This window comes from Corvus brachyrhynchos, unplaced genomic scaffold (genome assembly GCF_000691975.1).
Source record: "Corvus brachyrhynchos isolate BGI_N302 unplaced genomic scaffold, ASM69197v1 scaffold103, whole genome shotgun sequence".
Classification (NCBI taxonomy): Eukaryota; Metazoa; Chordata; class Aves; order Passeriformes; family Corvidae; genus Corvus; species Corvus brachyrhynchos.
Window position 1 is genome coordinate 4,024,833 of NW_008237436.1, and position 26,734 is coordinate 4,051,566.

At 36.1% G+C, this 26,734-nt stretch overlaps 1 protein-coding gene across 4 annotated transcripts in view; it reads right to left on the reverse strand.

Annotated features, from left to right (window-relative positions):
- The window catches only part of PDS5B (PDS5 cohesin associated factor B), an 81,948-nt gene that overhangs the window by 26,020 nt on the left and 29,194 nt on the right, over positions 1–26,734 (reverse strand). For all 4 annotated transcript variants that reach the window (XM_017731338.1, XM_008631442.2, XM_008631443.2 and 1 more), the window contains exons 10-23: positions 25,472–25,617; positions 24,438–24,589; positions 22,621–22,734; positions 21,012–21,093; positions 17,261–17,309; positions 15,694–15,833; positions 15,503–15,618; positions 14,445–14,550; positions 12,590–12,750; positions 11,843–11,966; positions 10,917–11,075; positions 10,066–10,134; positions 5,622–5,758; positions 1,078–1,201 (exon numbers count right to left, since the gene is read on the reverse strand). In XM_017731338.1, coding sequence (XP_017586827.1) covers positions 1,078–1,201; positions 5,622–5,758; positions 10,066–10,134; positions 10,917–11,075; positions 11,843–11,966; positions 12,590–12,750; positions 14,445–14,550; positions 15,503–15,618; positions 15,694–15,833; positions 17,261–17,309; positions 21,012–21,093; positions 22,621–22,734; positions 24,438–24,589; positions 25,472–25,617 — 1,679 coding nt within the window. The remainder of the gene's footprint in view (positions 1–1,077; positions 1,202–5,621; positions 5,759–10,065; positions 10,135–10,916; positions 11,076–11,842; positions 11,967–12,589; positions 12,751–14,444; positions 14,551–15,502; positions 15,619–15,693; positions 15,834–17,260; positions 17,310–21,011; positions 21,094–22,620; positions 22,735–24,437; positions 24,590–25,471; positions 25,618–26,734) is intronic.

Below are 26,734 nucleotides of genomic sequence, written 5' to 3' on the forward strand. Positions count from 1 at the left end.
CTTTGTTCCATTTCTCTTGTTTTTCTTAGCATTTGGGAACTGAATAAGGGCTCCTTTCCATAGGAATACAGAAGCTTAAAATCCACATAAACATAGTTAAAACAATATACAAGCCTAATACAGATTGTCCTACTCTGGTACAGGAATGATTTTTCTAGCCTAACTGTAACCAACTCCAAGCAACTTAAGAAACTAAAAAAGATACTCCCTATGAAAATAAACAATATCCACACAGGAGCCATACCCTGTATTTTTTAATATTAAATGCCAATTTAAAGTCTTCTGACATTTAAAATGGGTTGCAGCTTTTAAAGCTTTAGCCAGACACAGGAATTAGGGTCTAGAATGGAATATCATTACTACTGCTGGTATTTTCTGGACAGGATTCCTTCCAGAGGATTTCTTGACTTCTGGAAAGCCAGGAGAACACCAGCAGTTAACACGAATAACACCAACAGAAGTCCCTTCATGACCACCTTACTCTTGGGGTGTGAACCAATTTCTGTACAATTTGCTAAGTCTACAAGCCAGAAATAGACAGGATCCCTGTATCTCTACTTACAATTTGAGAGTTACTTTCTTACTATAGGCTAACAGGCAGAAGTCAAGGATGAAAATTCCAGCATCTACTAAGGAATCTCTCCCTATTTCTTCTAATATTTGAAGGATGCTAATTATCTTTGCAGACCTCTGCATTCCAAATATATTCTACCCAAGAAATTTTACTGAGAAACCAAGGTCACTGTTGTCACCACAGTTCAACATACTTTTTACATCATCTCATTTCAGCTTCTAGTAACGTCATAATGCAGCTGGGGTATTACTTAAATACATACTGCATTTCTCAGCTTATCAATATTCTAACATTTGACTGCTCTAAGTTAGTACTCCCCCAATGGACAGCCCAGTACTATAGATCTAATTCTCATCCAAAATGAGTTTTCAGGATTACGTAGTGGAAAAATAATTTCATGCCAAGGCTGAATGTTTTACATAAAACCAGATTCACAGAAATATACATAACATACAACAATATACATCTGCTGATAACCCACAACTCCCAACAAATTTCCTTACATTTATGGCTAGTGCACACAGCTGGTATTGTTCTAAGGTGATGATTTCATGGTAACAAGGTTCTTGTGCCAACTTCACAATAGCATTCCCTGCAGCCAGCCTTAAGCGAGACATATCAGGTTTACTGAAAAACAAGCACATGGATTGTGAAGGTTAATTAGTAAAAAAAATTATGTAATTATTTGACTGAATGAAGTCAGTAAGTTTGCATCACTGAAAAACAAGTACTTAGAAAGAAGTTTCTGTGAACTTAGCCACCCCCATGCCAGCAGAAGCAATTTCAAACTCAAAGTAATTTTCATGGCACCACATTTTACAGCCTATTACCACATTACCATTACCTGGTCCCAGCTTGGCGATAAAAATCTTCCTTCAAACCTCCTAAAAGTTTCACATGGGTGTGAAACAGTTCTAGCTGTGTATTGAGCCAGGACAGTCCATACTGCCCCTCAGAGACCATGTTTAGCAGTAAGATACTTCTGTTCAGCTTGCTGGTCCTCCTTCAGCAGGGCAGTCCTGCCAAAGAAGTGCCAGCCCATTTCTAGTCCCCTAAGTGCCAAACTTTTCTAGCTCAAAATTATGTTTCAGGCCAACATAAATTAAGATTAACTAGACACTGTAATACATGACTGAGTGAATTTTATTTTAAGACAATAGTAAAGTGTCTTTTGGATGCAACCACTAAAAATGTTGTATATCAGATGCGTGGCAAATTTTCTACAGCACAAAACTATGACATTCTAAACTCCTAAAGCTTTTTAGTAATTTTACTCTTGGTGAGCTTTAGTTTAAGAAAAAATGCAGATCATATCTAATATCAATACTTTCTAGTAATACTGCTAGTGTCCACTGATACTGAAACACTCTTATTTTTTGCTTAGTATAGACTAAAATCAAAATCCTACTACAAAGACATGCAAGATTCAGCCTAGCTCTTCTACCTAACTACAAATAGAAAATAAGTATAATCTTGAATTTTGTAGGACTGTTTGTGAGTTATAAAATTAAAAAGAAAGACCTGGAAAGGGTAGTTTAGATACTGCTTATTGATAAAATTCAATATTAAAAAAAATACAAGGCTGGTGAATTTAACCTACACATGCTAACATTTCAAAGAAATCAGTTGTTGATTTAAAAGCAATTCAACAAAGTCATCAATCCTACTACTTCAAAGTGTGAAGGCTGAACAAGAGAAGGGATTTGTTTTCCAAGTGGGACCTTGCCTTCACCTTAGACTCCAGGCTGAACCGTGCTTTGAAATAAAAAAAGTAAGAAATTCCTTACACAGTCACAGAAAGGCAGAGTTGTGTAGATTTCAAAAGCATTTATGGCTGATGAGGGCAATAACATCACAATGATCACAACATGACTAATGGCCTCAATGGCATCAAATGGCTCCTGAGCCCTGCCATTTTCATTTAATTCAATAATCTTCAGCAAATTATTAAACATTGTTTAAAAGACAAATGCAAGCCATGAACACTAAAATTGACTCACACAGAATGACCTCATATCAAGTACAATCCAGAAGATTATGTTCTATACTGAATGGACAATTTTTCTCTTTTCAAAGTCTACTCTAAGTTGGAAGGAGCAGTATCAGGTTTGCACAGAAGGGACACAGTAAGCATTTCCAGAAAGAAGATACCCTTATTGGACTCAATGGGTGAAGAACTAAGGTCAGGAAGTGTCAGCAAGTTCCACGCAGAACTAACAGGCCTGAAACATCATCTCCTATGCTTCAGGTTTTAGAGTAATTGTTAGTGTAAGCAGTATATCTCACAGAGACAATGGAATGGCCACTCTACCAGTTTGGAGCTTTCCTGAAAAGCAATAGTGGGAATCACAAAATAATTAATACATGTCCTGTCATCAGGGCTCTTGCTTCATTCAGCAGTGGGTGCACGTTTTCCCTAGTCTTCCTTTCGTCACTCATTTACTTAAAGAAGCTCTTCTGGTTGCATTTGTCACTTCTCACTAGATTTTATCCCATTTGGGATTTGGCTTTCCTAACTGTATCTCAGATGGTATTCTCTGTATTCCTGCCAGGTTATCTCTACTTCCTCCTCTGTATACCTCATACAACCATAGAATAGTTGGGGCTGGAATGGACTGTTAAAGATCATCTAGTCCAACCCCCTGCAATGAGCAGGTACTCGGAGGCCTGTCCAACCTGACCTTGGATGTTTCCAGGGATGGAGCAGCTATCACCTCCCTGGGCATCCTGTTTCAGTGTTTCATCACCCTCACCATAAAAAGTTTCTTCTATCTACAGGCTCCCTTTAAGTACTGACAGGTCACAATAAGGTCTCCCCAGACCCTTCTCTTCTCCAGGCTGAAGAACTCCATCTCACTCAGCCTTTCCTCATAGCACCAGCCCTCTGATCATTTTTGTGACCCTTCTCTGAACATGCTCCACCAGGTCCATATGTTTCCTGTGCTGAGAAACATCCCAGGGCTGGATGCAGTACTTTGGGTTAGGGTCTCACCAGGGTGGGCTAAAGAGGCAGAATCAAATCCCTCAAACTGCTGGCCACACTTCTTTTGATGTGGCCCAGGACACAGCTGGCTTTCTGAGATGTAAGCACACATTGTTGGTTCACATCTACCATTTCATCCACCAGTGCCCCCAAGTACTACTCCATAGGGCTGCTCTCAATCCCTCCTTGTGTGTTTGAATTTTGCCTGGAGCATCTTGCTCATCCAGGTAAGGTTTGCTGAAATATCTGCCTGACTTTCTGCTGTGACCATGCTTGAGCATTGAGGGGTGATTTTTGAATACTAGGTAAGTGGCTTTCTCGGGACCCTCTTCCCTCCAGGCCTTATCCAACGGGATCCAACAAGCACGTTCTTATAGAGACCCAAGACTGTTCTCCTGAAGTCCAGCACTGATCTTGCTTTCTGACCTCCTTCTTGCCCTCAGGATTTTGATACTCCACCATCTTAGGGTCATTATATCCAAGGCTGCCTTCAACCTTCACATCCCCAGTAAGCCCCTCCTTGTTGGGATGTATGAGGCCCAGCAGAGAGCCTCTCCTCATTAGGTCCTCTACCAGTTGTGTCAAAAAGTTGTCATTGATGCTGCCCTGGATTGTTATGCCCTACTGTGTTGATCTTCCAGCAGATATCAGAGCGGCTGAATTTCCCCATGAGGGCCAAAGACTGCAATACATGAAGTTGTTTCCAGCATTTAAAGGCCTCATCCACTTCCTGGTCAGGGGTCCCACAGCAGACACTCACCACAATGTCACCCAGAGCAGTTTGCTCTTCAGTCCTAACCCATAAGCTCTCTGTTGGCTTGTCATCCATCCCCAGACAGAGCTCCATGCTCTGGGCTTGAAGGTTCACCTCCACAGCAATATCACATCACTGCAGCTTTCTCCCTACCTTGAAAGGATCCCTCCATAGCCCTCCATCAACTTGATTTAAAAACGGAGAACTGACCACATCATTATATAAAGTTTCTACTATTACTTTTGAGTACAAAAGAAGTGGAAAAATTAAATTTCTAAACCACACACAGTAAGGAATCATCATTCCAAGCATGAAAACACACAGGGTCTACAGAACTGATCTATTCATAAACAACTGCATAAGCCAACCATGAGCACCAAGTAGTCGTGCTGAAAAGCTAAATTACTGCCACTCAACTCCCTGGCAACTGCCACAGATGGTCATATTACAGAATATAAAACTATGAAACAATTATTTACAAAGAATTTTAGGACAGACTACACAGTAGCTACAAAGATAATATACTAGACAATTCTCAGGCTTGCAATTTTGCACATACAATATGGGTTCTATCTGCATAACTACCGTGTAACATTAACTCTACCCAAAAATTAGCACCTTTTTACACATACTGACACAATCCACCCATGCCCTTAATGGCTTTTGTAGAAATAAATTTTCAATGTCTGGCAAACAACACTAGCTGACAACACGTCACTTTACCTACCACAGAGGATTAAGAAGACACCCAGAAAAACAAGTTGTCTAACAGTCACCTAAGAGGTAAATTATTTATTGAGACTTAATCCTGTTTACACATTTCCCTCTTGCTTTTACTTTTAGAGACCCCAAGGGATTAGCCTGCCTCCAAGCAGAAGAGTCTTGTGTACTAACTATTTCCACCTGGTTTATACAACACGCTATTATTTTTTATTAGAAAGCCCACCTATTGGCCTTTGGCATACACAGCAATTGGTAGATCAGGAACAGCAAGCTCCATAAAAAATTAAACCAATTTTCAGTAGGAAGGAGGAAGTTGCACAGTTTATTCCTGCAATATGAGTAATGGCCTATTGAAGAGATAAATGAAAGCAAGAATATAAAAACTAAAATTCAGCTGTGTGTACAGTGTTACAAAACCTGAGACTCAGCAAACTTACATAGGAACCCAGCCAAGCTTACCATCACATCTTAAGAAATAGATGTATAAATTGTTAAGCAGTCTAACAGAATAGTTTACATACTACTTTGACGAAAACTCTCCCCACACCATCAACACAGACATGAAAACATTACCATCTGTTACATACCTTATTTTCCCCTGCTCTGTTAAATCTCCATCACTGTGTAATATAGTTGTTAGCAACCTCAGAGTAGAAGTTCCGGACTTGCTGTGGTTGTTCTTCATTCCTAGCAACCACCGAACCATCATCTTGATGGCCTGAATCTGAAAAAAAAAATTGGTATCAAAAAGTCAAATCATACCATAAGCCTCATTTTTAAAATAGTCTTTATCTTAATTTAATCACATAGTATTCTTTCCCAAGTGCTTTCTGCTGGGACAAACATAAGCCTGTCAGGACTGCAAAACATCATTTCAATACCAAAAGATAACTAGACATTCTTGCTAGACAGCAACTTTTCACTGAAAGTCTCATACATGTATTACAGCAAATAAAAATTATACATTTAGTTAAAGTTTGAGCTGTTTCTTCTACTAATCACATATTTTGTCCTTTGAAAACTTTTTCTTAATTGAGCTTACATCCATTAAATACTGTGAAATAGGTAAAACAGTTTATACTCACTAAGAAAATACTACTGGATCGAAAAGTAGAACACATTTTCATCTTTATATATTCATATAATTCACAGAACACTCTGAGTTCGAAGGGACCCACAAGGATCCACAAGTCCAACTCTTAAAGTGGATGGACGATACCGGGATTGAACCCATGACCTTGGCGTTAAATTCCTGTGCTTAAACGATCTCCATATAGTCTCTATTTATCTATGTAATACCTGAATTTAAATTTAAGACAAGTAAATGACAAAAACACTTAGACATTTTGATTGTTAAGAGTAGCAATCTGTACCACGATAACTTAGCCTGGTTATGAGTATTTTTTTCACAGCTATTTAAAGAAAAGCCTCAAAGCCGGTTACTTGGAATAATTTGTTTTTGTCAATGGAAACACCAAGTGTTTCGAGGCAAGCTTCTGCCAGTATGCAGAATCCAGCAACTATATGAAACACTGAATAATTTCACATTTCTTTAGTGAAAATAAAACATCAATGTGGAGATTAAGTTTGTTTTCATATTTGAATCCCTTTATCCTTTCACTTTCCTTTCATATGACAGCAGAGACAATAAAGAAAACAAAGAGGGGTATCTTCTGACAGCAAAATGAAAATGCTCATCTGAATCACATAGACATCCTTGGGTGGGGGGGGGGGGAAAAAAAAAAAAACAAAAACAAAACAAAATACCGAACTCTGAAGATCAAAACAAAACCCAAAAGCTTTAGAAAACTTACATGGTAACTTCAAATTTTCTCATTATTGGAAAAAGCAGTAACTTTTATATAAACATTCATAATATCACTAAATTCAATTTATCATACATTTGATCTATTTCTTGCAACTAACTGACCAAAGTGGTCCTGTCAGATCTCAGTTCTAGGCCTACCACTTACATGTGAGTATATTTTTTAGCACTGTAGTCCATTTATTCCACCACACTGGGTAACACAGCAAGCTGTAGGATGTCCCCAGAACCCAAAATGCAAATAGAGTCTGAGGAATAGAAATTAAATTGTCTTGCCCTCACTTTCAAAGGGCCTTCCACTGGAACAGTTCTAACTATCCACCAGAAGATTTTACTAGCAATAAACCAAATAAATAATTCCAATACAACAATAACAGCATCAGATCTTTTCACAGCTCACAAAATCACTTTTTTCATGTCATAACCAGTACCTGTAACCATAAGTGCCTCCCATTTGTTGGGAGGACAGAAATATGCCAGCTCTCCTTGGTCTTCAAATAAATGATGTATTCACCCAGGGAACAGTCACATGCTACCTCGTCCCCTGACTAATTTCAATTTCAATCTCTGCTTCTAATAATTCCCTCCATAGTTCCTTTTCCCTGGTTTTATTATCCAAACCTATTCTAGCCTTCCTTTCATGTAGTCAAGTCTTAATCCCATCTCCTTCAGAATTTTTTGTCTGACCCCACTAGTTTCCCTATTTCTTTGCTGGTGTTAATGATGATATGATGACATTCCAGCAACCATTCAGAATTAAGCATTCCCATGAAATTAGTACAGGGCATAAGAATTCCCCCAGTCACTACTACTGATTACCTGAAGACTTAGTTAAACACAACATGAGTTTGGACTAATGTAATGTTTTAAATTCTCCCTTTGCAACCAAATAGTGTAGCTATTAGAAGATAATTGCAGTTGGAAGGAGTGTTAGGAGGTCTCCAGTTCAATCTCCTGCTCAAAGGAAGGTCAGATATGAAATCACACCACACTGGTCTCAGTTTTACGCATTGTGGTGTCGAAAGCCCTCCAAGAATGAAGACTGCACAGGCTCTCTTGGCAATCTGCAACCTCTTGCTACCTGTTGCATTGTATGACTGTTCTCAGGTTTTTTCCTTATATCCAGTCTGAACCTCATTTCAATTGGTGTTCTATGAGCCTAGAATTCTTCTACAAGATGAAAAATTATTATACACAACATGAAAAGATCAAGAAAGCAAAAATGAGACCGAACCATATCAAAAGATAACACTGTCTTCCTACTGTAACATCACCATTTTGACAGCAGCTGGCTCAGGTTTCTACTGCTTGAGGTTTCAGAGCCACAAAGGCTGCATGTTTGTGCAGGAGTGAAAAATCAAACGAAGTCCACTTAGAACATAGTTAGAGAAACAGTATGAGAACTCTTATATTCTGGTGATATGGAAGGAAACAAGAAATATCACTGCTACTACACGAGTCTCAATCCACTGCATGGAGCACAGTACTCATCACAGGTCACTGCCAAGAGAGATTACTGCTTTAGAACTCAAGTTCCAGGCGCAGGAATTCCAGTCTAACTCACACAGTCATTAATCCAAGTCATAGTTAATACTGTACTGAAACATTTCTCTGCAGACATCCTTTCATTTAAAGCTTAGCATCCAAAACTAAGGCTCTCCTGTATCAGTCTACATCTGCTAGGCTGGACAATACTACAATTTAGTCTTCAGCAGTCCTTCCCACTTTCATACTCCAACTTTCTAGTTTTAAAATCCCCACTAGATATATAATAATGTTACAGAGGGAAAAAGAGGCTTTTAAAACCAGAGTGAAGAAAAATACACTATCAAAGAGAAATAATTTACAAACTAATGGCATGGCCTGCAGCATACATTAAGTTTATGCTCCTCAGTAGTAATAAATGCTAATTAAATTTGCAAATCAATTTTCACAATAACCTGCTTTCACCTGCAAATAAATGCTTCTTACAGTTTTCAGGCTTGGCTTCAACCTCAAATAAATCAAAAGGTTAATTCCCTTCCAAACAGCCAAATGTATGAGAAGTTTTATCAACATAAAAGCACATTTTAAAGAGTTATTACAGCTTCACAAATCGTTTAAAATAATTAAGAAAAACAATATTTACTGCTTCAAGTTACATGTACAATCCCTGAAGTGAAATCATGTGTCTATTTAAAACTAGCACTTCATTAAATTAAAACAAAGGTTCATTCTTTTAACAATTTTTTGAGTGTACTGTCTAACTATGGAATTGTACAAATATGAAAAATATCCTTTGTGTAGTCAAACAACTAAAAATAACAAATCAACTCCAAACAAAATCAAGCCTTTCCAGTAATGAGTTCTGTACCAAGCTGGAAACCAAAGTACTTACTAAACTAGCACAGAAGGAGGTCTGCTAGGAAGAGTTTAACAACCTTGAGAGAAGGCAAAGAACTTAGTAAAACCAGAGCAACTTTACTCAAAAGACATTAGAAACTAAACAACTGATATAACAGAGCATGCTACAAAAGACAAGCATCTCATTCTGAAAGAAGTGAAAAACCTATCCCTGTTCTGAAGGGCATTTAAAAACCAAATACAGATACAGAATATATTTTCCACATCGTAAGTCTATTTCTAATTCAGTGAAAAATTGAGTGACAGTATCTATTACAGAGTACAGAAAACGTAATACACTTACTCCAAAAAAAAAAGCTTGAAATGACATTTTTAAATAAAGAACCAAAACAAAGCCCCCACCATTTTAAAGTGATTTTTTCTTAAATCCAGGTTTTTCCCTAATACACATTGCACACAGAGAAAAGCAAACAATTTTTAGTATTTTAGTAACACATTTATTCATTTGAGGAAACTGACAAATCCAAACTCCATTTTTCTTATTCCAAAACAACACTGAAAGTTTCTTGGAATGTCATAAAAATTCAAGAGAAAAACTAAAGACTTTTAAAAAAAATTTCTATAGTGTTTAACTCCTACATTGAAGAGGAGAGGAAAAATAATTTTATTTTGAGTACTCCAGATATCATCACAGTTAAGTGTCAGAAAACAAAACTAAACATATAAAGAGCTTAACGAAAAATTTAATGACGTGTGCAGTAAATTTATGCATAAAACAATAATTAAAAAATACGTTCCCAAGAGCAAAACTTATTAAGTATTATAAACATAATATAGAGGAAAACATAGTACATGCTACTTACTTTAACAAGGGTTTCAGGAGACACTTCTTCATCTGGGACCCAAAGTTTTGTGGTCTTTTTCCCTGGAAGCTAAACCAAATGTTACATTTGTTACACCACTGTTACTCTCCAGTAAAACTTGTAACCTCCTCTTTCCTGTTTGCTTCTGAAAACAATACTGCAGCACTCCCTGGTGAGCTTTATGCCTTCTGTATCTTATAGAAGTAACCACTACTGAAGTGAGATACCTCACTATCCAAGTATTAGCAAATTTAAGATTAGTAAAGGGATTTTTTGTTGTTGTTGTTACCTGAAAAGTATTCCTTTAGAGTGTAATAGCCATTGCTTTGAACGTAACTTACAGATTTTCCATATCCAGTAGATTGGAACTTCATGCACATTTTACTGTTTTAGACAGTGTATCTTTCCCCAAGCAATTTCTAATGATGCACGAGTTCATTAATCACTTTATAATCAATACAAAAGTGTTCAAAAAGTTAAAAATCAGTCTTCCATTCCAATCGCGGATTTTAATCTCAAATATATTACACTTCCTAAAAACCACAACTAACTCACTCAAGATAAGAGACAGAGTGAAGTCATAACAATTTTCCCCTTTTTAACCAAAGCCAAGTCACAAGTGATCAAATGCTGTGCTATGCAGCTCATCACTTTTGTAAGATTCCCAAATAAGTAGAACTCTCTCCTTTCTGGTACCATGGGTTTTCAATGGAGCCGAACTACATGAGGAAATCAAAAGACAACCATATACAAAAAGTAGAACCAGCATGCCAAATATCTTCCCAAGTACTTGCTGAGTATGATACTACAGGAAAAGCATACTCATAACACAAGGTTTTAAAAATACTCACCCTATCGTTCATTAGCAAATCTTTAACAATAAAAGTAGCAACCAAAGATTTCAAAGGGGCAGCAAACTGGTCAGGTGCAAGCATGGCTATATGGCCAATAGTAACCAACGGCGTAATGAGGTGCTCAAAATTGCTTGGATCCAGACTTTTATGCAGTGGCTAAAAAAAGGCAACAAATTCAGGTATTACTGATATAATCTGTGTCTTACTGAGAGGATGGGAATGACAGCTTTGTACCAAGTTGCCCATGCCTATTTCTATTTCAGAAATACAATTTTAAAAGAACTACTGGCTATTTAAAGATACATTCACCAACCCAACAAGTCTCCCTCAAGTCAGAGGAAACACCAAGATGACAGACAAAATACTTATCACCTCTGTAGAGTTCAAAAAGTGACAGCTCAAGCATGACCATTTGGGAAACAATGGATTAAAAAGCCTATTTTCTTGTGGGAGAACTAGATCTCAAGATACCAATTCCAGTAATGGACTATGATTCAGCCTTCAAGATAAGAGGTTGATGGGAACTAATTAAAAAGTATGTTTGCAGTTATAGCTATAGTATTTATTTACTCTTTACCACAATTCAGTTTTCCATAATTTCTGCAACCATTTAAACACTTTTGACCATTTTCAACAGGGGTAAGGAGTATGGTTCCTCTTTCCATAAGTAGTGCATGGTTCTGGTACATAGCCCAACACTTGGTTTTACTCCATCACCTCTTAAAATATATAACCCTAAACATGATGTATCATGAGATACAAGAACAACCTCTACTACCATTCTTCAGCCCAAAACCATACAAGAACAAAAGGAAAGGGGAAAAATATATTTTCTAAATCTGCTACAACTCACAACTACATCCCTTAGTTTACATGCGCAGTATAAAAGAGCGGTAAAACGTAACTTAAATATTTACTGTTACCTCAAATATCTGTGCAAACTGAGTTTCTTTGCTGGAAAATATTGCATGGATGCAGTGAATAGCATACTTGGCTTGACGAGGGGGTCCCTTTTTAGCTTTATGATGCAAAACCGGAAGCAGAGCACTGAAAAGTTGTGTAACAAAACAAATAGACCGAGATAAGTACCTTTGCACAAATTGAAAATCTTCCAAAACATCGAACTAGCAAAAAAGTACAGATATACATATAAAAAACACAACACTTCTGCAAAAGTGCTAATTGTTTTTGTTTGGGTAACTTCTTCAAAAAAAGAAGAAAGAATTTTATTTACATAACTTCCAAGCAAAAAACCCCTAGTTTTTGTTGATAAAATATCATGTGGTAAAACAAGCATTTATACCTGCACAGGTTACTAAATGTTCTTTTGGAAGTATTTTTGCCTATATATCACCATTAAATTGCAAAGAATGTTTTTACACAGCGCATATATATAATTTAGGAAAGAACAAGTAATTCTGAAGGACAACAATGTAAATTATAGTGGTATCAGTGACATACTAGCTGTCACTATTTTGGGTATATTCATTTCACTTTCATTCTTTAAAAAGCACTACATTTTAAAGTCTTCCAAAATCTCTTTTTGGAAGTAAGTTATACTTTCTTCCAAAAGAATGCAGGATAATGCTACAGCAGATGAAAGTAAGAGTGAGAACTTCCAAAATCCTATACAGTAAAGATCACTGCTCAGAGTAAGATGCACCACTTACGATCGTATGTGAGGAAAGTCTTCTTCAATTTTACTTCCTGTATTTTTGAAAATTTGTAATGCAGCTTCTGCGACTTTTTCATCATCCATTTTCAGGCAAGCGAGGAGAGATTCAAAAGTTTCAGCTGAATGAAATGAGATAGGGTGCGTAAACGAAAGTACCTGCCAAAATATGATGAAAGCCATGTTAACATTTTTTAAATGTCTACTTATACTAGGACATACTTATACTATTTTTAAATGTCTATACTTATACTAGGACATTTTCATCAAGAGTCATTTTCCACTGCCATACTGGAATATTTACAATACTCTCACTGGTTTTGACCCATGATACACATTTCTCTCCTTTTTCTTAGTACCTCCTAAGTTCTCTGTCCTTACACATGATCTTGTTAGATTTATCTCCCCAGTCTCAGTTTCTACTCCTATTATTCTGAACATGTACTTCTCAGTGGCTACATCTACATTAGCAAGTACTGGGTTACAGCAGGAGCGGGTCTTAAGAGAAACACAACTGAGCTAAGGAAGCAATATTCATGTTTCAGGAGTTTTACTTCAGAGTATTTTTAGACTGACTAAATCCACTTTAGCCACTGCAACAGAACATGTGCTTCTGAAGCCCATCTCAATTTTGTTCCTCTGAAAGGAACCCAGCTTGTGTGCCTCCAAGACTTCATGTTTGTTTCCTCAGGGGAAGAATTGATTCTGCTCTGAAGTGAAATTCCTATCTCTAAAATAGCAACACGGACATACCCAATAGGGTCTCTAGTCCCTCAAGCTTTCCACAGCAGCTTAGCAGATTCTGTACCTCTCCTTCAGACTCTTGGACTTGGTTGTTTTCAAGTATGACAGTCCTCCCATGTTAAAAAAAATGAAATAAAGAAACCCTCAATTGATCCTCCCTGAAATTTGGTCTTCATTTTTAAGTGGCTTGATTATTAGCCTCATTCCACATAATATTCTGACCCATGTCAGAGAAACAATCCTCAAAATATAGAAACTTCTTCATATGCAGTTCTCTATTTTAACCAAGTTACCTTCCTCCCCACTTCACTGCATGGCATTCTCAATGCTGGACTTCCATATTTCTCCTTTCTGTATTATTCTCGTGATGTACATATAGACTGCTTTCTTCAGGGCAGTCTTATTCCTCTTCTTAAATATGTCATGCCAGTTCATACAAATATGTAAGAACTGACTTGGAAGCCTTCATTCAAGTATAGTCCTTCACAACATGATTCTTTCTTTCTGACTTAGATTTCTTGTGCTACTAGGTATCTGAACTTTTACTTAAATGTGCACATCTGGATAAAGAGCCACACCCTTTCAGGAGCATCTACTCAGTCCTTAGCTGATCTAAAATACCCTGAAAACTTCAGTATGGGTGTCCTTTAGATTTTTAGGCCTCTGAAGTCAACCCCTAGCTGGACTACTTGATGGTGTTTGCTATGTTAGCTGAGTCTCAAAGATTACTCATAGCTGAAATAGGTAAGACCCCATTTACATGGAACACAGAGGAACCACAGTGTTGTATTGATATACAAGTACAGTTCCGAAAGTATCACAACTATATTTACAAATAGCTGAATTCATGCTCTAATAATCAAAACTCAGCTGCTACTGTCTCACACGCAACTACATGTGGCTTCCAGAAAAGCTTCTAAATAATTTGAAAAATAACTTTATTTATGTGCCACATAAGATGAGCATAAAGAACAAGAAACCAAACCAGGTTCTTCCAGGTAGGCACCACATGCTTATGATTAAAAGTAGTAAGTGCTAATTAAAAATTTATTTTAACAAAGTTGTTTGCAAAGTTTCCCACGCTCACTGACCACCAGGACTATACTTGCCTTCAGCAATTCAAGACCTGCTCTGATTGCCTGGTCAGTAGGTACACCCTCATCTTCATCATCAGCTGTTCCATCTATGGACTTGTTCACTTGCTTGATAAGGGCACTGAAGAGGAAAACAAAACATGGCCTTGTAGTTACTCCAATTCCACCATGTATGATTGTTTTCACAAGTTTAAGACAAAATCTTATTAAAGCAACTTTTTAAAAACATAAGCTTATCATAAAACAAGTATGTCAACTACATACATAATCTGGTTGCCCTCATCTCCTACCCAAATCAAAGCTTATGAAGCATTACATTTGAAAATATTTATCCATCACGAATTAAGAACTATATACAAATTACTCTGGAAGAATGACCAAAATAAGAGAACAATCTGAGCATTACAAGCAACAAATTCAATAAGAATTAAGGTGAGGTTACAACCCACTGGAAAATTAACTGTTTACAATCCTTAGTCTCTAACCAAGACAAAAAAAAATAACCATTTAACAGTTCTGCTGAGAGCTGATGACAAATTTACAAGACCTATCTCCTGCATATTCCTTCTTGACAGGCTTATTTCAACTACTGCTGTTAAATAATCATTTCAACAATTATTTTTTTCTCCCCCCTCCCACAACTTCATTTGCTTACTCCTCCTTTAAGTCATGCTGCCTCTCCACCACAGTCTTTACTTCCTCAGTGACATTGCTGTTTATGTCACTATGAGCTAATATTCTGGGTGGGAAGTTTCAGCTGAACAGTCTGGACAGAAATTTATTTTAAAATAAGTTGGCTGGCTGCAAACCACACTTTGTCCATCAGCAACACATCCTTTTACTGATCAGTCATTGCAGCTATGCTGAATGACAATGCAATTCTTTCTATGACTACATTCTGGGCAAGAACACACAAATCCCTATACAACCTGAAACAGACGAAAACATTGCAGGTCACCAAGCCTTAAGCCACACCCACCCAGCCCATTACTGCTTGGGCTTAAAGGCAAAATAAGAAACCCCAGTTTCAAACCCTGTGATCTATGGCCGACAATACACACACACAAAAATACCTGATGGATTCAGTATCAATGTGCACAGGAGCAATTCTCTCAAGAAGAAATTTTATCATTTCCAGGAAAGGATTTGTTGGTTGCTTTGGATTGCCCAACTTCTTTGTTATTTCCCTCTGAAATATAAGTTGTAATTAAACTTCTAATCAATTCTGTTCCAAAAATTTTCACGCTTTCAGAGCAATTCTTACCACACATCCTTCAGCCTGTTTGCAAGAACATGTTGGGCTAACAAGCATTTCTAACTGACTTCTTATTTTTTCATCGTCTTCTAGAACTTGTGTGAACTTTTTCATGAAATCTTGAGCTTTCCCTGGATCCGGAAGGTTTCCTTTAAATAACCAAAATAAATCACTATTTATGTGTTGTAAATTACACAAGTTTGGAACATCATACAAACCACAAAAAACCCAAACAAAACAAACAAAAAGAAAAAGCACAAAAAATCAAACCACAAAACACCTCAAAATGTGCAGACTTATTTCTGAGGACCCAAATTTCTACAAATCTCCCCAGGCTATTTGCTTTCCTCACCCTTCACACTCGTTTTTCAGCAAGTCTAGTTGTTCTTGCTAATAATACTACTAACAGCTGAAGCTGACCTCAGACTGCAAAGCTGAAATTCCACGGCAAAATATACTCCGTACACAGATCACCCAATGCAACAAGTGTGAAAAACATCCAATGGGTATTTTTGCTAAATTATCCCTTAAGTCAACATAAGCTTTACAACAGCTTAAAACATTTAAAATGCATTTCTTAAATTACTTCCCCATTTTATATTTACATTTTATATTATAGCAAGGCAATTTATTGGCAAAGGGTTAGTCTACTATTTAAGATGCTCCATATTTTTGGAACAGCCAGTGTTAAGCAAAGCTGGTACAGAATGTGGTGTAGGACTACAGGATAGTTATTTCAAAACAAGTTCTATTATCAATTTGTTTTGCTGTATTGACTTTTTTTTTAAATGCAACCCAGAATTAAAAGTATCAGAAAAAATACAAACTGATCAAAAAAGGATTGGGATCATGGCCAACAAAGCAGCAAGGTTCATTTTTTTTCCTCCACTTTTTTTTTTTTTTTTCAAAAATGTGCATAGTCTTATGTAGTACATTCTTTTGCCAGCACAGATGGCATTTTTTTAAAAAGGTGGGTTTGAAAACAAATTTTCAGAATTGTAAAGCAAGTTTTTCTTCATACTGGTTTTAATGCTACTGGCATGGTGGGCCCGGGGAACAGAAAGTGTTGCTTTCGGGTTGGCGGGTATTTCTTTGTCAGGAGTTCAGCTTACACAGACATTCATCAGTTTTCAAAGTGCTTTCCTTGCTACTGAAATCCAAACTCTTTTGCACTCACCCAAAGACATTTACAATACCAAAACCTCAAAAGACAGGTAGGTTAGTACATAGCTTAGTAGTTTAGTTAATATCTATGAATATATATATTCTATAGTAATTGCTAAAATAGACATTAACACCCTAGATCATCCAGACCTTGAATTAGCCCATAATGCAGCCAAAATGCTGATAACGTGATAAGCTTCATGACTGACAACTTCATACTGTAAGGGTAATTCTGCTTAGAGTTGCCTTCATTCTTAAAAGCATATTGCAGCATCACTTTTATAATGATTTGCTTTAAATTTTATCTGCTGCAAAATGTCTTTTTATAAACTTACCCCAAATGATTTTTAAAGCAAGAAAGCAATATAGTTCAACTGTAATTTTTACACTGTAAATACTTTTACTGACTTACTTGTTATAACCATCACTTTTGAGAATATAGCTTTACTGCTGGCATCTGTCTGCAAGTCACAAAAAAAAAATGGATTAAGTAAAAATTTTACATTATTTATTTCCATTTGAATATTCAACGAGGAAGATTCCAGACTGCATTAACAACAAGTCAGCATCCATTCTCCTAACACATCAGTGTGTTAGAAATCAAAAACCACCACTGCAAATTCAATGTAGACACTTACAGGAAGTAAAAAGTAGATCATCCCTACAGCATCGATTATGTAAAATATTTTTATTACTTTTCAATCTACCATATAACTTATGAACAGCATGAACGGGCTATTTCTGTAGTGTGTAGTCTCAGAAGAATGCCATCATTTTTAGGGCTCTTAGCTGTCACAGCTGAACTCACACGTTCAGACAAAAAAAAATGATAAAAGACAGAAATCAGGTATCATTTACAGGATTCAAGTAATGATGTCAACAGATACAGACTTTCCATATTCAAACCTCTTGTGACTCAGGAGAAAAACAAAAACTGTACTGTGGAGTTTCTTCCATCCTGACTGTTCTGGTCTCTTAATACTCGCTGAGTCTTCAAGTACTGGCTAAAGCTCCCATTAAAACAGATTGAGCAAACAACTACTAATTCAGCCAAACACCAAATAACCTGAGGCAGAAGTATTAACTTGCAGCATTATAACTCTATTGAATTATGACAGATTGAAGAAGTTTAAGAAACATTTCTTTTTAGAAAATCTACTGTGGCACTTGATCTACATTATCATGCATCCATCTGCAGCAAATGAAGATTATACTCTGCTAGACATGAAACAGCATTCACCCACTTTTCCACATATGAACAGGCAAGGTTATGTATTTTATTTAGCTGTGTATGCTGCTGAAGGAGAAAACAAGAGCAGCTGTGATTTATGCTTTCACTCTTCAGAAAAGTAACTTGACTTAAAGGCAAGTTTGATGTCCCTTCTGTCTTAAGAGAAATTATGAACAAATAAAAAGTTGGAGCAATAAAAAGCAATAAAAAGTTTCTTAACATGTTTCCACCCTCCTCAATAGTGCTTTGTCTGAGGAGACCCTGAAGAGGAAAAAAGGAAGATGACTGTAGAGTTTCAGTAAATGGCAGAAAGGTAGACTGGGAAGTTCAAAAGATTTGTAGTTACCAAATAATGTAGGTTGGCAGTGACAACTTAAGGTCACCCGGGTGAACTGCCTACTCAAAGCAGGATCAGGTTTTGCTTCAGGCAAACTCCTAGTTGCATTTTAAATATTTACAAGGATGAAGATTTCACAGCATCTCTGGGTTACCTGTTCCCATATCTGATCACCCTTACGGCAATTTTTTTTCTTACTACCTAATCAAAGTTCCTTTGTGGCAACTTTTGTACGTTATTTCTTGTCCTATTCCTCTTTATCTCTGAAAGCTCTCAGAATGCCTACATTTGGCACAGGGACAACAACTACAGGAGAACAAAACAACTAAGCTATAATGACTAAATGAATAAACTAGACCAAAGTGAAAAAAGCACACGAAGTGTATTCTAAAAGATTACTAGGTAATTTCAGTTTTGTTTCCTGAAAGAAAACTATGTTTACATAGCTCTGAATGGCTAATGGATATTTGTCTCAAGATCACCACTTGGACTGTATGCCCCTCCAGTCTATGGTTATGAAAATGCAGTCTTATCACAACCACAATGATTTAATTGTATTAACTATCAACTGAAGACACCCCCAAAAAAACCATACAAGATCACCACAAAACCAAAAAGTTATAGTAAAAATAGCAAAGCATCTGCACGGGGAATAATGAACAAGTTTTGGGGTAACGAAGGCCACTGGGTGACCTCTGTATGAAGAGGTCAGGACTGCCCCGTGCCAGTCAAAGTCACTTCCAGCCAGGTCCGCAACAAACAAACCAACCCACCACACATCAGAACTTCAACCAGAGGAGCCTACAGTATTTCTGAGAAAGCAGGAGATAGAGATAAGAGGGGAGAGACTGGAGAAAATATGACTCTAAAGGGGCTGTGACCAGAGGAGAAACTCCTGCTGAAGCACTGGGTAAGAAACAAGAAGCAGCAGAAGGAAGAGAACCACTACGCCCTGACCCACATCCCCTGTGCTGCCATCGCCTCATCGAAGGGACAGAGCATGGGGAACAGCCTGGAGACTGCAGAGCAGGGAAGAGAAGAGTCTGACAGGAAAGCTGAACACTGTTTTTTAAAGTGTTCATTTGTTTGCTTTTATTTCTCAATACCAGAATAAATAAGTAAAACTTTGTGTAAATTGACATACTAAATTAAATTCAATTCCCCAACTCAAAACTGTTTTGCTGCCTGCAATGGCACCTCAGACTATCACAAGCCCTCTAAATTCTCCCATGTAGTCTTGTTATTCAAGAGAACATTCAAATGTTTAAGAGCAAAAAACAGGATAAAATCCAGATGGACAAATGCAAACATGTCAAAAGCATGCACTCTCTTGAATGCAATGCTTATGTTGGCATCAAAGCCTTCATGTTAAATTCCATATCATATTTGGTATTTTACAACTGAGAAAGAACTTTTAACGACTCTCTGAAAACAAAAGGAAAAGTTGAAATTTCACTTTCAATTTGAAAGCAGAAAATACCAAGGAACTAACTCAGGTATTAAATGCATAAATGTATTTAGCCTACACCAAAGAACATTAAACAGTACATGAAAAGCATTTCAGTACAGTCACCAAAATACAGTGAAGTACTGCTGTACTAGCATTTACTGCACTTGGAATTTAATACATTACACCATGTTTCAAGTGCACTAAGTGAAAATTATTAATTTCAGTGCAGTCTCTCTCTGTTGGCAAGACTAGCATTTCTAAGCAGATCCATTAGATAATCCAACCACACAGCTACCCACTCTTCCTGGTTCAGGTAATTCCAGCAAATGGATAATCATTAAATTTACCTTGGTACCACTATATACACAGATCAAAAATAAAATTCACACCCACAGACACATTGGAATTTGAGTGTGGCAACACTTTCTACTCTATATTGTTTCTGTTAAAAAAGCACCAGATCAAACTTCTAGCATTAAAGCCGAGTTCTAATTATATTCCAAACCACATCAAGAATTGAGTCTTATAATTTCCCTACCCCAAACATGAGTATGAACGTAGATGTAACTAAAACAAATTGAAATTCACTTCATGAGAATATCCTAAATGGTCAATAAATTTTCATTTTTCCCTTCTGAGCAAAAACAAGAAAATTAAATTGTGTCTAGTATCTCCAATACAATCTTTAAGAAATTTCTGAGAGGGAAGAGAAACAAGTAACCTGTTGGGACAAAAGTATTCCAATTTCTTCAAAATTACTAATCACACAAAATAACAAGTTAGGAGTATATAGGTACTTTTTCTAAATTACTTGATTTGGCAGTCAAAAATAATATGCTGGTTTTACCATTTCAAGAGCCAGAACAGTCCTGGCAAGACTTAACACAAACTTGCACAGAAAATATTTTAGTATTAAATGACTGGCAAAACATTTAAGAAATTTCTGTAATACCCCTTTTCCTCTTCGATTTCACAAACAAAATGTATACACATTTCCTACAGCAAATATGGTCTAATGGAGTATCAGTTAACTTTCACAACATTTTCAGTCTGCTATTAAAAATAAGCTTGAGATAGCCAAACAAATGGAATTAAAAAGGAGTACATTAACTAAAACTTGAGGAATAAAGATAAGTTGAACTCACTTTGGGTTGTTTTATTAGGTCAACCAAATCCTTTACTTGATGTCGTAGCAGATTTTGACATTTCCACATTTCATTCAATGCTCTAAAAATAGAAGACAATTAAAAGAACTGTCAAAATTATCTACTCAATGAACACAACTGTCCAAAATGAGTCTTTACAGTCTTTTCAATTTCAGACTCAGAAATGTACTTATCATCTGAACTTTCACTGCTGTGTGAGCAAAGGCTAAATGTTTCCTAGTAGGATAATATGGAAAATTTACTTGGTCATATTAGACTGGAATAAAGTGAGATTTTGAAGCAAGTTTCATTTCAGATGCTCATGTATACTGCCTTTCAAAGAAGGAGGAAGTAACTAATCTCTGCTCCATTAAGAACTCATTTGTACAAGCCTGAAATCACTCTTCTAAAAACATTCCAAGAAGTAGGTTAAAGCAGATGTTTAAGATTTTTATCACCAAAACAATGTTTTTCTTGCAGACAGGAAGCAGCTACTAAATGAATAAATTGCGAGAAGCGGACATGATTAAGTTTATAAGACATGCATGAAAGATGCTCAACAAAATAGAAAATTAGCACACTTTCCAGGAACAGTAAGTCATATAAATAAAGGTCACAGCTGCATTTAAAAAACTTACAGAATCCACAAGTTAAAAAATCAATCTATATAAATAACTGAACGAGTCTACGTCTTTAAAATGAGTACTGCTGCATACAAAAACTAGAGAATTCAGAAGTTACTTGTTGCCTGAAATAACAAGTACTGAAAAGCATCCATTCTGCACTTTCATTTAGTCTACACTAAAGATCACTAGAACAGTAACGTTTTATTTTTAATATACTATTCATAATTTTAGTTTATTAAAGTTTTTATATCTTTGGACAGGCAATACAAAATTTTAATTTAATTTAAATATCAGTTTTTGCAGTACTGGAAGGCTTTGGGATCTTTTAAGGCATTCTTTCTCATATAAAGCCTTTTCTAGTCTCTTTCAAGGGAAAGAAAACCCCTATATTTGATTTTCAAGTGACTCAGTACTACTACATGAAAAACAAAGTAAAACTATCTAAAATGAATCCATTTGTGAACATCACAGCAGTTTAACTGTTATTAGTCAAATTCACATGCACGTACCTATTTTAAGGTGGAGAAGGCACCTAATCTAATAATAATTAAAATGCATACTGAAGGAGGAAAGACAAACAAGTAATTTCTTCTCATTCTTAAGTCATCTTGGCTGCTGCAACAAGTAGTATATTAATTGAGAAGTTGTCAGATAATATTTACGGCTGATCTAGCATATCTATGTTATCTCTTCGTAGACATAAAAAGACTGACATGCACTCAAGCTTCTTTCCAGATCTTTGACACTACATTTTTTAGCTGTGTATGGTTGAAATGTACTGCATTTTGTTAGAAAACACCCTACGAGTTAATGGTTTTTTCAAAATCTCACTTGAAAAATAGACGCTATTTCTAGTTCTGTTTTCTAATAGTTTATAAACTATTTCTGTCCACTGACTTAGGCTACTCATAACAATTCAGTACTAATTTACAATAATATTTGTATTAAAAATTATTTTGCAAGTAGTAAAAAGCAGTACATACTTCACAGCATTTGAATCCAGTGTTGCATAAAGATAATACAAACACTTCATTCGTTCATTTGTTTCCAGGTTATGAGGGACCATGTACTGAGCAAAAATGCGTTCAACAAGCAACCTGAAAGACAGGATTAAGAAACTTAAACTGTGCAGGAGGAATATGGCCTGGAATTGTTGAAACATCAATTCAAAAATTCTCAGACCTATCTAGACATCAGTTGTTGTATAAAAAGATGGGGATATTCAGAAACCTAAAGGTCAAGTTAATTGACATAACTCAACATCAATTAAACAGAAATTGGTCATTATAGAAAATGCAATGCTAATGCTGGCAGTAGGAGATTTAACAGATAACATTATCAAAATCAGATGTATTAATCTAGAAGAAACCAAACAATTTTGGAGAAAGATATTAATTATCAACCCAATAAAATGTTATCATTTAATTTCACTACGAGTCAGTATTGGGGTAAATTCATGAACTGACCCAAACTAATTGGCTTAAAATAATACTACTAATAATAATACTTATAAAAAAAGAGATATCATGTTGATTATATCACACAATGTCATGAAGCCCAGAAGGAGAATTCAGATACTAATTAGAAGGAGCTGACTTCCTTCCACCCTTCCCTGGCCCCTTCCCCACGGGCGGAGTCTAACCCATGTTTTTGCTTCCTCAATAAAAATGCAGGTATATTCCCAAGGGAATTATTAAAAGCTTCTGTGTAACATGAAGCTCCTTATTTGGAAACAGGAGAAGAGAGAGGTTTGGGCCTGACAGTTACTTAGAAAAGATTGAGGGGAAAAAAAACCAAAACCAAACCAAACCAAACAAAAAAAAAAAAAAAGGGAAATCAAGGATATGTTGTACTGTGATCAGTATTAAAGAATGGAGCAAATAGGTAAAAAAAAATCATGTATGTTTATGCTGGAAGACAAAAAAAAAATTCTTTGTGCACAGTTGGAGCAGGTGATCAAAACCCAAACCCAGCTAGTTTAAAAAGTTTAAGAAAAACATCAGTGGGTAACACTGGATCTAAAGACCCAGACAGTCCACTTCCAGGGTACCATGAAATAACTACTTGTTTTGACGAAAACTTTTTGAGGTTTTGAATTTTTGAAAAGACTTGTACAGGTTTGCAACGCCATTTATATCTCAACATGCTGTGAAGGCTCATTTCCAAAGCCAACATGATGACCTTGATTAGTCAAGGCAGACTTGTCCCCAAACTAGTTCCCCATGTGCAACCATCTATTTTTCAATACCAACAACCATATACAAGGCTACAAAGTATGACAGAGGCACTGCTTTCACCACAAATCCAGGACACAGTTCTAATTCACAACTACTGTACTACAGAAATCTAATTCTCTGCAGAGTAAGATGGCTTGCCCATTATCACTACACGTCCTATCTTTAAAACATACAGAAACAACACACAAATCTAAATCAACATCATTTAAGCAAATTCACTTACTAAATTTTAACATAAAAATCAACAAGTTACTGAAATTTAAACAAAAATCCCCTTTACAGAAGCAGTGGCAAAGTACAGCCAAAACTTTTGAAATATTCCAATGTATCTCACCCTTTGGAACCACTCTGGGCCTTAAAATAAGAAATAAATAAAGTAGAAGAAAACAACACAGGACAACATTTGGCTACAGCTATATTTAAGATTATGCACTGAATCAAAATGTACAGGATTATCAAGATTCCTCCTTCTCATCAGCACTGAAGCACAAAGGAAAAACAAATCTTTCTAACAAGTTACAACACTTAGCCTCTGAATCACCCAGCTTTTACAACTAGCTTACCGGTCATCAATACTGTTTTGATAATATATGTGCAGAAGCTTATCTTTGATCCATGATATCTGCTTTGCAGCTTCTTTTCCTGCTTCTGATTGCAGTGAATATTTCTTGTATATCTGTGCAAGTCCCATCATAGCTTCCTTCCTCACTCTCCACTTGAGAAAAAGAAATAGCAGCCAGTTTAGCAGTTCAAAACTCAAAGTTTGAAAACACTGCAGAATTTGGTAAGTATTTCATATTCAACATCAAAATAACATAATTTAATTGGCAAAAAAGTTAAATTGAGTCCTAAGTGCAACAGTTTCTCATTAGGACATATGTTGCATCATATCTGTTACACTAAACCTTTCAACACCAGTAACTACCATTTAAGTATACCTCTTGCATTTAGAATTATTACAGATTTAGCCAACATCCTTTCTCACACTCTGTATCTGCGATTGTGTTATGGCTGCAACAAGGAAAAGCATGTCACCAAATAAAAAAAAACACAGTAGGCGTTAATTTTAGAAGTTTGCCATCAACAAACTGGTTTACTATGCTTTAAAAGAGACAGGAAACCTAATAAATTTTACCAAATAATGCAATAGAGCTAAACTAACATTCAAGACTATTCAAATTTGAAAGCTATTACACTGATTTGCAGTCTTTCAATGATCTAATTAAAAGCAGGTAATCTACAATTAAATATAGTACATTCTGAAACCTGCTTGAAAAATTTTTTAAGAAAAATGCTAGAATTTTTTACAAGGGTCCTCTTTGACTTAGACCTTTTACTAGAACTGGACAACTGGAACAACATTGTTGTGCTGCAGCCAATTTAATTATTTAAATCATATCACCTTAAATAAAACACAGCACAATGAAAAATGTAGCATTATAGTCATGGGAAGAAACTACCTCACTAAATAGATTGGTTTTCATTTGTAATTTTAAAATCAGTATAGCATTTTTTAGAAGTGCTAATTTTAAGAAAGCTGACTAGTACAGTTTAGAAGTGTAACACACAGCCCTTATTAATGCTAATTATGTCTTACCCGCTTGTCCAGTGTCCTTTCTCTGACGAAATTAAGCAGGTGATCATTGACAAGCAAAAGATCTTTTTTAGCAGCAGTAACTATGGATACTATAACATCATGCCGTATGGCCTCTTCAGGATCATGTGACCTTACTTTCAGATATTCTGAGGGAAAAATGAGTAAGTGTAAGTATACAACTTTAGCTACTTTCCTCACTAGACAGAAACGGAAAAATTATTTTCTTCTGTTTGAAACATCAGCATCAAGAAACAAACAGTATGCTCCAAGACTAACGGGAATGTCAGTAAAACTTTGTATTTGCTTGGAATACCAAATACTTATATTACTGGCATCATTGAAATAAGAATTATGTGGTTACTTTTTTTTTTTAATTCTTTCTTATAGTAGTTACACTATGTATACATTTGCAACTATTATAGCCAAGCAGGACTGGATCTGTAGAGCAGAATAAGACACTGCTTGAGAACTTGCTAACTACATTATATATATTTTAAGCTCTTACGTCAGGCTAGAGGCTACTCTCTTCCTGCAGATTCTATCCCTTTTGGCTCCTAGAGCACATTAGTTGCACTGCCACTCACAATTTCCTTATTATCCACAAGGAATCTAGTTCACCTGCTCTAGGAATACTTGACAGTATAAGCCACATAAGCATTGTGAGCAGGGACAAATCAAGAGATACTTCCAACTATAAAGCTTACTTAGACACATCCTAGTTTATCCAACTTAAAACAATTTTTCTAGATTATTTTGGCACACTGCTACTTATTTGCTAATACCACTAATCTTACACTATCAACACTAAAACTTCTGCTTTTAGGCGTCAAATTTGTTAGCTACCTATTGTCATTTTAGAAAGCTGGCAAATAAAATGGCAAAGCTCATTTATCTTTTTAGCTGTATTTGAGGTTATTTTAAAAGCACAAAAGGGTAGGAACAGGCACACAGAAGTTAAGATTGCAGTACACTGCATATATCAGTGCAACACTGAGGACTTCAGGAAACTTTGTAAATTCACACTTTACTCTGGACGAAATAACCAGAGGTTACTGTTCTCTTATCACTGTTCAATGACCAGTGAGAATTTTCAAGTCTCATCTGAAACACTGGCATTAATGGTAATCAGCCCAAGTGTCAAAAGAACACACTCCAAAATAATACTTTGCAGTTATGGAGGTTATGAAATTTTAAATCCAAATAAGCCTTTTTAAAAAAACCTATTGTTTCACAGGAATATAAACTAAAAAAAAATGAAAAATA